Source organism: Euleptes europaea, chromosome 3 (assembly GCF_029931775.1).
Source record: "Euleptes europaea isolate rEulEur1 chromosome 3, rEulEur1.hap1, whole genome shotgun sequence".
NCBI classification, from domain to species: Eukaryota; Metazoa; Chordata; class Lepidosauria; order Squamata; family Sphaerodactylidae; genus Euleptes; species Euleptes europaea.
In genome coordinates, this window is record NC_079314.1 from 66,158,672 (window position 1) to 66,171,838 (window position 13,167).

At 40.2% G+C, this 13,167-nt stretch overlaps 1 protein-coding gene across 1 annotated transcript in view; it reads right to left on the minus strand.

Annotated features, from left to right (window-relative positions):
* Window positions 1-1,058: 1,058 nt before the first annotated feature.
* ADAMTS20 (ADAM metallopeptidase with thrombospondin type 1 motif 20) overlaps window positions 1,059-13,167 on the minus strand; it is a 98,739-nt gene continuing 86,630 nt past the window's right edge. Inside the window, exons 30-39 of the mRNA XM_056846499.1 lie at window positions 11,100-11,273; window positions 8,673-8,843; window positions 7,095-7,295; window positions 6,524-6,653; window positions 6,337-6,431; window positions 6,147-6,241; window positions 4,947-5,080; window positions 3,625-3,716; window positions 1,720-1,824; window positions 1,059-1,203 (exon numbers count right to left, since the gene is read on the minus strand). Coding sequence (XP_056702477.1) covers window positions 1,114-1,203; window positions 1,720-1,824; window positions 3,625-3,716; window positions 4,947-5,080; window positions 6,147-6,241; window positions 6,337-6,431; window positions 6,524-6,653; window positions 7,095-7,295; window positions 8,673-8,843; window positions 11,100-11,273 — 1,287 coding nt within the window. The 3' untranslated portion in view covers window positions 1,059-1,113. The remainder of the gene's footprint in view (window positions 1,204-1,719; window positions 1,825-3,624; window positions 3,717-4,946; window positions 5,081-6,146; window positions 6,242-6,336; window positions 6,432-6,523; window positions 6,654-7,094; window positions 7,296-8,672; window positions 8,844-11,099; window positions 11,274-13,167) is intronic.

Genomic DNA, 13,167 nt, shown 5'->3' on the forward strand with positions numbered 1-13,167 from the left:
TGTATCAGCAGAAAGTATATTAATTATGCACCAGCCTGGTATAGATTTGGGACTAGAAATCATTCAATTCAGGTAAGTGTGAGCCCCATTTCACTTAGTAGTATCATAAGCAATCCTACAAATAGCCATATAAGACCATTGGCCATCCTAAGCCACAGGCCTGTTCTAGTGTTACATTTTTGGCACTGCTGCCTTACATACCACAACAGCAGGCTACATGCAATCCTCTAATTATTCATGATCACTGTTTTGTGTGAATAAGGCAACACAGGTATTTTCAAGCTTCACTACATGCAAACACTTGCCAGTAAAAAAAAAAAATCTGGATTTCTGATTGTACATACAATAGGTGGAAAATATATGTTTTGTCCTAGTTACACAAAATGGGGACAATGTATAATAAGAGGCTTAATCACAGCACAATCTCCCGGTACATGAGGTAGCAGCACCAAAAATGTAACACCTTACATGGCTAGTATGAGACAGATGTTCTGGTACACAGGAAGTCTTATCACTATGTGCAGTAGCAACCAAAGTCAGCAACCAAATGACATGGGGCTGCAACCACTTCTGGCTCCTTGAAAAGTGTACCTGTGCACTACAAGTGTTAGAAACATCTGTTTTTTTCTTGTCACATGTTTCAGTTCCAAACCAACACATAAAAAACCTAGGTGTGCGCTTAACATCTTAAAGAGTGAAGAAACCTTAAGAGTTTGTACTCCTATATTCTCACAGAGGTTTTATGGGGAACTGGTCATACTAGAAGCAACACAAAAGCCCAGACTTGTGTACTGCTTCCAGCATAGCCAGCAGCTTTTGATTTGTGCCAAACTGAGTGGTTACCAGGTCTGCCTGTATGGTGCAACTGGCCAGAGGCAAGACAGCGAGTTAATGCCTCTACAGAGACCTGGTGGCTTAGTATTGTGGTTTATGCACATGCTTCCAATAAATGTGGACTAAGTGGCTTGAATTACTCCACTGAATTACTCCTTTGAATTACTCCACTGAAGGATGAGGAATTCTGAACAAACACGACAGATATGAAAGGACTGACAAAATCACAGCACCTACAAAGTGATCTTTGAGGATTTCACTTCACTGATTTCTTCATTCTTACTGTATTTGCAGAGGGAGACTAGTGCCTGTTTCAGGAACACACTTTCCACAGAATCCTCCACATCTTCCATAGATTTTAGTATCATCCTACAAATTTGGAAACGCAAAATAATGGGAATTCGTTTAGTGAGAAACCACAGCTATCTGAAGCCATGCAAAATAGTCCAAAGTCCACATACGCTGCTTGGAACTCTTTGGAGAGAAATAGGGACCCAAATGTGATTATGTTATTAATAATAACAATGGAGGTTAGGATTATTTATTTATATACTTAAATGATTTATACCTCTTATTACACCCTAATGGGGACCCAAAGTGGCTTACAATATTCTCTCTTCTCCATTTTAGCCTTACCACAATACTGTTATTAAAAGATCCTTTTCATTCGTTCTGTATGAATTACCAAATATGTTGTAACTTGAACAAAAAGTTTAGAGTCTTCCTGGGCATTTCCTCTAGACCTTCCGCAGATGCTGTTTTCTAAACTTTCCCCTCCCCCTCTGCTGGTATAGCCTCCTGCGTTTTGTACTGGATGCTTCCCCGTTCTCAGTGAAAGTTTCTACTCAATTTGAGCACAAATCATTGATGAAAGAAATTACTTACTTGAGATTTATGTATCTGAACCGTAGCATAATTTCCCTGAGCAATCCATTTTGCAGTAGTAGAAAGCCTCAGTCCAGTGCCTGCCAAATTAATGCCAAACTGCCCCTTTTCAAGGAGAGGGAAACAAAAAGATATACATCAACTTCTGAATGTGTCTAACAAGCCTTGTTAATGCTATTGCATTGAGCTCTTGGAGAAATGCAAGTTAAACATATTTCACAACATAAAAGGTAATGTCACATGCATGGAGACAGATGGGAGTTGTTCACAGTATGGCAAGAGGCACTGCTGCTTGCACTCACACATTTCTAGCTCCACCCTTAGCCCATGGGCACAGTCTTGTTTCACGATCATACTTCATCAAACAGGTTTGGGAGATTTGTACAAAATTTGAGAACCCTGTTTTCCAGAGGCAGTCATGGGATTAGAGTATTACTGGGATGAACTTGTCATACCATCTTTAATGCTCGGGGGGGGGGCTATCCTCTTGATTACAGGCTAAAATATAATTGCTGAAGGGAAGCTGTGGGATCAGGAGAGGGCAGTATTGCACTGTGATTCTGGAGATGTAAAGATTCTACAGGAAAGAAGAACCAAAGTAAGAATTTCAGAAACATATTCTTAAGGAATTTGTGTATTGGTCTTTGTCAGACACTGGGAGGACTTCCATAGTTCTCCTAGTGCCTTTGACAAGGCTAACAAATGGAATGTGAATAACTACAGCAAATGACTAGCTCTCTGGCAGACTTCTAAATGAGGAAGCAAATTCCTAAATTCTGCAGATCATGGATATGTTTAGGAGTCATCATGTTTGGACAAAAACTGTGTAAAATCAGTTGTAAAAGATGCAGAAATAAAACTAATAGGGACTGAAAAAATTATTATAGTTTAACCAAAAAAAGTGAGAGACACGGAAGGATCTCTGTGTGTGGGGATCTCATATTTACTTGTATCTTCTTCCCCACTATTTCTTCTTTCTCTTATCCTGGCAACCCCCATGGCTTTTCCCCATTCCCTGCTCTATTCTCTTTCCCACCAATTAGCAGACTCTTTATCCGCATCTTCAGTTTTATTTATTATTTACTACTTCACCTATACCCCATCTTTCTCTATAATGGGGATCCAAAGCAGCTTGCATCATTCTCCTCTCCTCCATTTTAACCTCACAACAACCCTGTGAGGTAGATTAGACCAAGAGAGAGTGACTGGCCTACTGTCACCCAGTAAGCTTCTATGACAGAGTAGTCTGAAAATCTAACCACTACACCACAATGACTTTCGTGGGGTAACGGCTGTTGAACAGTAGCAAGCACCCAGGCCTGCCAGTGCTTACTGCTGGGCCTGGTCTCAAAGGTCAAAACAGGTCTGGAAAGGGCCCTGTAAAAGGTAAAGGTTCCCTGTGCAAGCACCGGGTCATTCCTGACCCATGGGGTGATGTCACATCCCGACGTTTCCAAGGCAGACTTTGTTTACAGGGTGGTTTGCCAGTGCCTTCCCCAGTCATCTTCTCTTTACCCCCAGCAAGCTGGCTACTCAAAGGGCCCTGAACCCCCATCTTTTACTGACAGAAACCACAGCTTGAAAGCTGGCAATATGGTTCTAGTTGCCCAGCAACTGACACAACAGCCACTGCAGAGGCCATTTGTTTTTGACAGGCATAGAAGCTGCTTGTATTATTTGGAGGGTTAACCCCCCACCCATGATTTTATTTTTTGGATTTCAAATTTTTTTGCAATCCTGGGGTTTTCTCAGGTTTGTAGAAGTATGTGTTCATGGATTCAAGCTCCAGATTTAAGATAGGGCCATGCTGAGAATCAGATATATTGATACTTAATGTGCTAAGTTCTTAAAAGTACATTTAATTTAGAATATCCAGTCCCATCTCAATTCCCCTACCCCATTTACCTGTGGGCATTTTGCAGCACTATAGCAGTCTCCAGCAGTGGCAAATGGAACAGGTTTCCCCAATATTGTGTGAGCAAAGCGGAAATCAGTAGCTAGAAAGCAAGAGCAAAAATGTGCTATTACCAGAGAAACAAGTTAAATTAATATTAATACATTTATTGAATACTTCATTTATATCCCACCTTTCTCCCCAATGGGAACCCAATTTGGTTTACATTGTTTTCTCCTCCACTGTATCCTCAAACCAACCCTATGAGGTAGGTTAGTCTGAGAGCTTGTGACTGGCCCAACTTCACCAGTGAACATCCATGACAGAGTGGGGACTCGAACCTGGGTCTCCCAGATCCTAGTCTGACAGTCTAACCACTACACTACTCTGGATCTCTTAGAGTACAATAGAGCATAAAACCTGACTACTATGACTGATCTAGAGGTCTGTATGCGCAGAGCCTTGCTGTTCCCTAAAAAGGAAACACATCATATACATTTTCCAATTCTGCATGTGGGTCATTCCTTCCTTCATACATGGGGAATCCCTTTCAGCCACATAAGGTGAGGGCATAAACACACTACAAGATGTGGATCTGTAACTTCTTTATTTCTATGTCCCTCATTTTCCCTCACAATGTCTAGGTTGATACAATCCACGATGGGCATTACCCCGTTGCATGTAACTGGCAGTTAGCAGCAAGGGCAGCATAATGGCGATGTTATACACATACACTGTGTTAAGCTACGTTATGAGGTAGAGGTGGGAAAGATATAAAACAGTGACAGATCTCTATCTCTTTGGAACATCTACCTCCACTCTTCGCTTGTAGGAAGAGTCCAGAGACTGTTCAGAACACTGTTATGGACGTCATATTTAACATTCACTAGACTGTACCCTACATGTAAAGTATAGCATAATGGCAGTCTTCCTGCCCCATGAATGTTGCTAATGTCTCTTGTGCTGGATGCATTTCAACAACATTTATTTGGATAGACCTATGGAAAGCATGATATAATCAGTAGTCTTACAATGAGTTCACATGTACGTGACCCCTCCTTGAAAACATCAACACTCATCACAGATCCAGCAACAAAGACAGGAGCTATATCTGGGAGGAGGGAATTGGCAAAAATCACCCTCACACACCAACAGAAGTGCTGTAGTGTAAATTATGCTATGCTGGCAGAACTGATTTGGGATCCAACTCCTTCTTTTCAGTGGAAAACTGGATAGAAAATATGTTTTTAAATGGCACTACTAGAGATTAAAATAATTGAATCATGACAAAACAGTTTTTCATGACACTCACACCACTATAGTAAGGACTCACTTTTAATTTCCAGAGAACTGAGATCAAGTCTTATTTTCCTAAAAATGGTGTAGCCAGCTGCAGGATAGTCATTTCTGCATGTGCAGTCTTGCTGCCTTTTTCCATTGAAAGGACACTCATATGGATTTTGAAGTCTGCAAGTAAACATGCATTAGTTTTTCTTTTAGTATATTTGGTAGCATATTGTATCACAATGCAGCCCCTTAATAAAATCTCTAAAGGTAAGGAATAATGAGATAATTTTATGTTGCACAAAGTATTGTACAACTGACACAGCTAAAGCAAAAGGCAAAATCCAGCCAAGTTAAATACATTTAAATCTTATTGATTTCAATAAAGGGAGATGCAAGCACATTGTTGATGCTCTCATTAAAAATAAATGGAATTTAGAAATGCTGTGGCTCAATAATGTTCAGCATATAGAACCTCTGCAGGCATAAGAGTTAAGGATGAGCCCGGCCTAGCCGGGGATGACGGCAGGACATAAATTGAAAATAGATAAAAAAAATTAAAAAATGAACAGAACCCTGTGGTTTCATTCCACAGAGTTCTAGAGTAGCTCCACTAAAACTTCAGAATGGAGTACAGGAATCAGAAGGATTCCACAACTTTCTCTGGACAAATTGCAGGCCTTTTAGAGCATGCTTGGTTTAAAGCATATGAGATGTAACCACTTATGGTGGCCACTTGCATCATGTCCCAGTCGCACTTGATGTAAGTGGCAGATTGAGAAAACATACCCATGAGGAAAATGCAATCCTGTAACTAGTTAACTCTCAACTCTGGCTAAACTCTGGATTTTATTATCCATGCACCAGTCCTGGTAGCAAACATCAGGCTCCAATGATGCTTCCATTAAAAGAGGTACAAGTCAGTAAGCATTGACGCCTCTCACAACTACAGAAATTATTATACCAGTCACAGTTATTTAGAACTTGAAGTACTAAAAGCACTTTCTCATAGAAACTCTGAAGGATAGCTCTGTAAGACTTGTTCAGTTTTGCTGAATAAGCTATAACAGATTAACATAGTGACTCCTTGGTAATATAGACCTTATAAAGGTGCCCAAAGCCAGCTTGTGAATCTGAGTTTGGGAATTCAGAACTATGCATGTATATTTTGTCATGGCGCATACAATTTTGTTACTAACATATCGGATCAATAAATTCATTGAATATCTCTTTAAACAAATAAGAGTACCGATATCCATATACTTCTGAAAAGTTGTCCTCTTGCCCTTTCACCAACGTTAAATATTCTTTGGGATTCTGAAGCCGCATGTCTGAACAATAAATCTACAAAATAAATTCAACAGTAGCAGTTTTGAATTACTTTTAGGCAAACAAGGCTTTGTTCTATAGCAGTTCTTCAGCCAAACACATTAAAATACCTTTATCGTTCTTCCTTTAATGTTAAGCAGGTATTCACCATCCTTTGCAATCTTTTTATTCATCTGGATTTCTTTGCAGCTGGTTAATGTTTCACCTAAATAAAATAATGGGGTGATGTTGTTTTTATGAAGGAAACATTCCACTGGACTCCAAGGCAATACAGAATGGCAGTGGCCGATTACTTACAGTCCGTTGCATGACAAATCTTTCTGGCTGACGGTTTTAAACGTAATATACATAAGTCACTGGATGAACCATCTTCTGTCATGCATTCTACTCTTCTTTCTTGTGTCCCCACTCCACAAGGCACTGAGCACTGAACAAAGACCAAAACGTTAACTCAGAAGACCACAAGGCAAGGAATATTCTCTCAAAATTAATGCCAGTATTCCTTTTGGAGCAGAGATGTTTTGCCATCCTAAGCAGAGATATACTCTGATTAGGGGAGGGGCTGTGGGTCAGTGGTAGTGCATCTGTTTAGCATGCAGAAGGTCCCAGGTTCAGTCCCTGACATCTCCAGTTAAAGGGACCAGGCAAGTAGGTGATTGGAAAGACCTCTGCCTGAGACCCTGGAGAGCCGCTGCCAATCTGAGTAGACAATACTGACTTTGATGGACCAAGGGTCTGATTCAGTATAAGGCAGCTTCATGTGTGTTCAAGTGTGCACCCTTCTAAGCCCACTGACTTCAGTGGACTTAGAAAGAGGTAACTCTGTTTAGGATTGTGCTGGAAATTCTTTATTTTGCAGAAAACTCACCTTGCTCCATTTCCCAACCTTCCATGTTGAGGCATACAGACAAGCCCTAACATTGCATTCCTTCAATAATGGGGACGGCAACAGAGGGCAGTCTCGGTAAGTTACAGATAGCAGGCTGTAGCCACGATTATTCCAAGCATGACTGGCTTCAACACAGAATGTCATCTTTTGTGCATGGCCAAGATAACATCCAGCTGGACACTAAAATAATAAACTGTTGTTACAAGAGGAACATAAACATTACTTGTTATGATACGCATGCTGACTCAGAAGTATTTCCCACTACTTGTTCCTTAGAAATAGGCTTGCAGTCAAAATCTATGTGGGTTCAAAATACTGTCAGGGGTCTGAAGGGTACAGTAACTCAAGGGTGTATGCTTGAGGAGAAAGTTCTGAAAATTATGTCAATGCAATTTTCATAAAAGAGATGCCATTCAGTTGTGGTTATAAAACAGTCATTGATACTTCTGGTTTTGGGGTACTTCTGACAAGCCAAACCACCATTAAGTTCACTCAATTTAAGTTTCAAATTAACAGGACTACAATTCTGTGCAGACTGAGGGCTGGGTCTGTGAACTCTACTCCACTCATACGACACAACTCTCACACTTCCCTCAATGGCTGAAATGCTGCTCCCAGGATTCAGGAGATCTTAAGGAACAAGATGGGCATGACACAAATTTCTGCAGTGGGAAGGGAAATTAACGAAATTGCTATCCCTTCCTCTGTTAGCAGAAGTGCCCTCACATCTGCATAAATAGCCTGGAGAACCCAGCCCTTATTTTGCAGAAAGGACCACTGAATGCAATGGGACTTCCAAGTAAATATGCATGGGATAATGCTCGTATTCTACCGTAACACATCTTTTTAAACTAGGCTATAAGAATCTGTGGTGGCTAATGGGGTAGGGTGCAAGGAATGTGCATCACATGACCTCTAGTCCAATTATTATTACATCATGCTGCAAACCTTATTGAGCAATGCTTCACCCATTTATTTTTCCCAACAATGAGATCACCATTGGCTCTTATTTGTTTACATGCAAGTAAAAAGAGACGCTGCCTTATGGACAGATCACACACTATGAAATATACATCTTTTGCAGCACAAAAAGGTATATTAATTTCCATGACTTAAAAAAGTGACACACAACCCACAAGAGTTTGCCATGCTAAAAGCAAATCTGAATTGCTGGAAGTAGTTATAAATCAGGAAAAACAATTCAGTTGGAAGGGAGCAGGGGTGGAAGCTGTTTGTATTTCGTTGCTTTAGAATTTTCTGATTCTACTTTTTACAAGAAGACGAGTCTTAAACGGCTGTGCCATTAGGTGGGGCCAAATACGAAGACAACAAAGTGGCTGCCATTATGTGGGGCCAAACACAATATCATGGGCATGCAAAACTTCTTTTTTCTGTTTCAGTCAAGGCCCTTTGGATTTTATCTCCAAGATGCCAGAAGGAAGTGGAGACCAGGAAACACATCAGCTCTCACCATAGCAACCCAAAGTACCACACTAGAGATTACACTAATTTACAAGCATCAGTATAAAAGGCCTGCTTATAAATGGATATGTTTACCTGTGATGTGTCTACCGTAATCGCAACGTATTTACAGGAAATAATTTTGCACTTCTTGGTAGACAAAGGTTTCAGGTCTGTATTGCAGAAACTTTCACTCACTTGGATCCCATTTTGATTCACACACTTCACTGTTCGGTGAGTTTCCCTTTTTTTACATGTCAAGGAGCACTGAAGGCAATAAAAACACAATGTAGTCCTTTTAGGGTTGCCAGGTCCCTCTTCGCAATCGGCAGGAGGTTTTTGGGGCACAGCCTGAGGAGGGCGGGGTTTGGGGAGGGGAGGGACTTTAATGCTAGAGAGTCCAATTGCCAAAGCGGCCATTTTCTCCAGGTGAACTGATCTCTATTGGCTGAAGATCAGTTGTAATAGCAGGATATATCCAACTACTACCTGGAGGTTGGCAACCCTAAGTCCTTTCCCATAGAAAAAGAAGGCTACGTTGTTCAAGTTGGATTTTTTTTCCAAGGGAGGCCCACTAAGCTCTTGATGAAAGAGAACAGCCCCAAAAACTTTAGGCAAGAAAGACATTTTGAAAAAATAAATAATATTAATTATGACAGCATTAGCTGACCTTTGTTCATAATAAATGAATGATGATGAAAAATAATATTAATACTGGACAAGCAGTACTTCATACAAAAGTACAAAAAAGGATTTTCACACAAAGGCAAGAAAACATAGAGCAAGGGCAGATTTGCACATTATTATGATGTCAAAGGAACAAAAGTGCCTTATTCTGTTTGAGACAAAGTACATGTTTCAAATCTTTGGGATTGCATCAAGAGCTTCAGCCTCTCCTCTCCAGGGAAAGCACAACAGATATGTTAAGGGGCCATGGGAATTACCACATACACTTCAGTTTTTAAAACTTGCTGTAGGGGTCCTGAATTTGGATTGGGGCCATCGCTTTGGAGCAGGAGAGATAAATGCATCTCATTTAGGGTTGCCAACCGCCAGGTAATAGCTGGAGATCTCCCACTACTACTACTGATCTCCAGCCGATAGAGATCAGTTCACCTGGAGAAAATGGCCACTTTGGAAATTGGACTCTATGGCATTGAAGTCCCTCCCCACCCCAAACCCTGCCCTCTTCAGGCTCCACCCCAAAAACCTCCTGCCAGTGGTGAAGAGGGACCTGGCAGCCCTAATCTCATTGCACCATTTCCTGGAAAGAATCCCCTAAGTGCTATTAGTAGAGGAAAAGACAGGTATGATACAAGTGTCCTGTCTACTTTTTCCCCCTAGCTAGACTAATCAGTTGAGAGAGATTGTAGTGATAAGGTTGGAAGGATAAGGGTTATTTGCCACTGCTCCATTGTCATGGCCTGATTCAAGTTCCTCCACCCTGCAAATATGTGTTGGAAGATCTCCAGTGTAACATGCTGAAGAACAGAAAGTGTAAGATACTGGCACCTCCTGTTCCCTTTGTAGCACTGAAACATTAGAAAGCTGCTCTGAATTAGGAACCAAAATCCAGCAGAATAAAATGTACTGTTCTGAGTTTTATTGCAGCCAGGATAATGAATGGAGTGAGTTGGTATGGACCATATAATTCCATTCTTGGCCCATCTACACTGGCTCAATTCAAGGTGCTGGTGTTGTCCTTTAAAGCCCTATACAGCTTGGGACTAGCATGTCTAAAGGACTGCCTGCTCCCTTACGAACTTACTCAGCCACTACAATTATCTTCTAAGGTCCTGCTTCATATGCCCCCTCCTTCTGAGATTAGGCATGGGGCAACCTGGAAGAGGGCCTTCTCAGACATGGCACCAAAACTTTGGTACCTCTCTCCTCAAAAAGACTCAGCTGTCTCCTTCTATTGCTGTTTTCCACAAGTGGGTAAAGACTTTTTTGATTCATCTGGAATTTCCTCAGTTATCCCTCCTTCCAGCCCTATGTTTTACTTGTTGTTTTTATGTTTTTGTATGTGTATTTTAGCTTGGTTTTAATTGTTTCAATGATATGTTGTTTGGTCTTAATGGTTTTTAATATGTGTTTTTATTATGTATGTTTTTAATCCATTAGCTGCGTTGGTGGCCCTGATGAGGGCAGAATAGCAGAGTATCGATTCTGTAGTAAAATGAATGAATAAATACATGAATAAAAGCACCTCCTGACTACAGCACCACATGTAGAAACTACATTTCAAGAGCGAGGCCTCAATTCTGAAAACATGCATACATGTAGCACTGGCACTCTCAAAGCTGTAGACAAACTAAAAAGGCACATGAGCATATAGCAGGATGGGTAAAGAATATATACATGGAGGAAAAAACTCCAGATGGCACTGTTTATCATTTTAGCTATGGTGTTTTCCCCACTCATTGTCTTTGACTTACATACTACTTGTATTTGCAACTGAATCTGCATCAGATAACTAACTGGTTAAAAGAACCTAGCTCACAAATCCTTGAGAATACTTACATCTTGCCATTCTTCAGTCAACCACTTGTACCATGCACAGGCAGGCAGTGAACAGGGTCTCTTACTAGCAGGCTGGGTAATTTGATCACACATCAGTTCATTAACTGGACCGCTACCTCTCAGCCTGCAATAAACATCCCGCTGCTGAACACCTACCCCACAAGTCATAGAACACTGAAATAAATACACAGAGGAAGACATACATAGAGTTAAACCTCTCAGTAATAGTTTAAAACAGCAGTCTCTACTACTAACAATTCACTTAAGACCAACTTTTGTTTTACTGTAGGATTTGTATTATTGCTAGCATCTTGTTCTAGAACTGCAGTGTAGTGACATTGCAAACACTGGCATTTTTATTAACAAAAATATGAATTATCTTACAAAAATGTTTACACAGCTTTTACTCTCGAGGAACAATGTATTTCTCATGTATTCCTCCTGTACGACTGATTTGCAGAATGAAACATTGAGAACTGCTGGAAACTACTTTTTTTAACCCCCTTGAATACATTCTGGCAATAAACTTTGTTCAATACTGTTGGGTCTTAGATCCTAACAAATACAGCTGTTATTCAACATATAAGATCTCAGTGCTGAGTGCATATTTGAACTTTGCAGTTGACAAACAGTCCCATCCTAATCAGTTAAACCCTTCTAAGCCTATTGACTTCAATGGGCTTAGAACAGGGGTCGGCAAACTCATTAGTCAAAAGAGCCAAATATCAACAGTACAACGATTGAGATTTCTTTTGAGAGCCAAATTTCTTAAACTTAAACTATGTAGGTAGGTACACTGTTTATTAACTTAATAAACTTTAATTAAAGTTTTAAGTCTTAATTAAACTATAGGTACACTGAATAAAACTTGATATCATACTTAATAATGATCTTTTTTGCTGATAAAAATTAAATTGTAAGTCTCTGCCATTTCCCCCTTCCCGTCCGGAGTCCTCGTCTGGAGGCCTGGTCTACCGCCATAAAAGCCTATTGGTAGACCTGGCCTCCGGCTGAGTCCCATTGGGAACTGCCCTCCGGAGGCCCATAGAAGCCAATTGGTAGACCTGGCCTCTGAAGGGGGACTTTTTCCCCTCCTCGGAGTCCAGGTCTACCGACAAGAAAGCCAGTGGGTAGACATGGCCTCTACATCATGCAGTATCACTGGGGCCTGCCAGACTACTCCCAAATCCATTCCCATTTTAGGCAGGCAGAATAATCAGGGGTTAGTTCAGTCCCTGGACAGAGTGGTGCCATACATGGCTGAATCATTTGTTGAGGTTGGTGGGGCATAAATTGTGTAACCCTTCTATTTTACTTATTTTGCAATTTTGCAACATTTATACTTCCCATTTTCTGAAACAAGGCATCCCTGGGGAAGCTCCATAAAATAGCCACAATAAAATTACCTAGAAAAGTATTTTAAAAAAAACAAGCAGAAGAGTTCAAGAACTATCAACAAATAAAGTCCTTCGTAATGTGTATGTCTTAACAATTCCTACAGATAAAAGCAGTGTCATACAATAGAATATCAATACAAGTAGAATAATTGAATGACAAACCGCAATAATTTTTTTTGCTGTATAGAAAATGTCTCTTAATACACAGTCGAGCTCATTTTTAATACTGTATTGTTTTTATACTTATAACGATTTATCCTTCCCTTTTTTCCTGTACCCCTTCATTTATACAAATAAAATCTTCTAAAAAAAAAAAACAGTGTCATAAAAATTATCTAGTTTAAAAGCTACATTTTGATCAAATTTCTTAGACCCATCAGGGATACAGCTAAATTAAGTTCTCTGGTTTGGGTCCCCCAGTCTGGATTCTGCCACCAAATAAGTAGTTATTCCTGAAGAAAACTGGCATACAAAGGACTTTATTAATTGATCTCAACATCAAGGTAGGTTAGAAAAGATGGCCTTTCAGGTATCTCAGCTCCAAACCATTTGAGGCTTAAATTTAAAACTCCGGAAGTTTAAGTAACATTACATTGTGTTTCAAGTTAATATATTAGGCCCCGTTTCACAGCCTTGCCATTGTAGTCCAGTATTGCCTGAATATTGCCTCA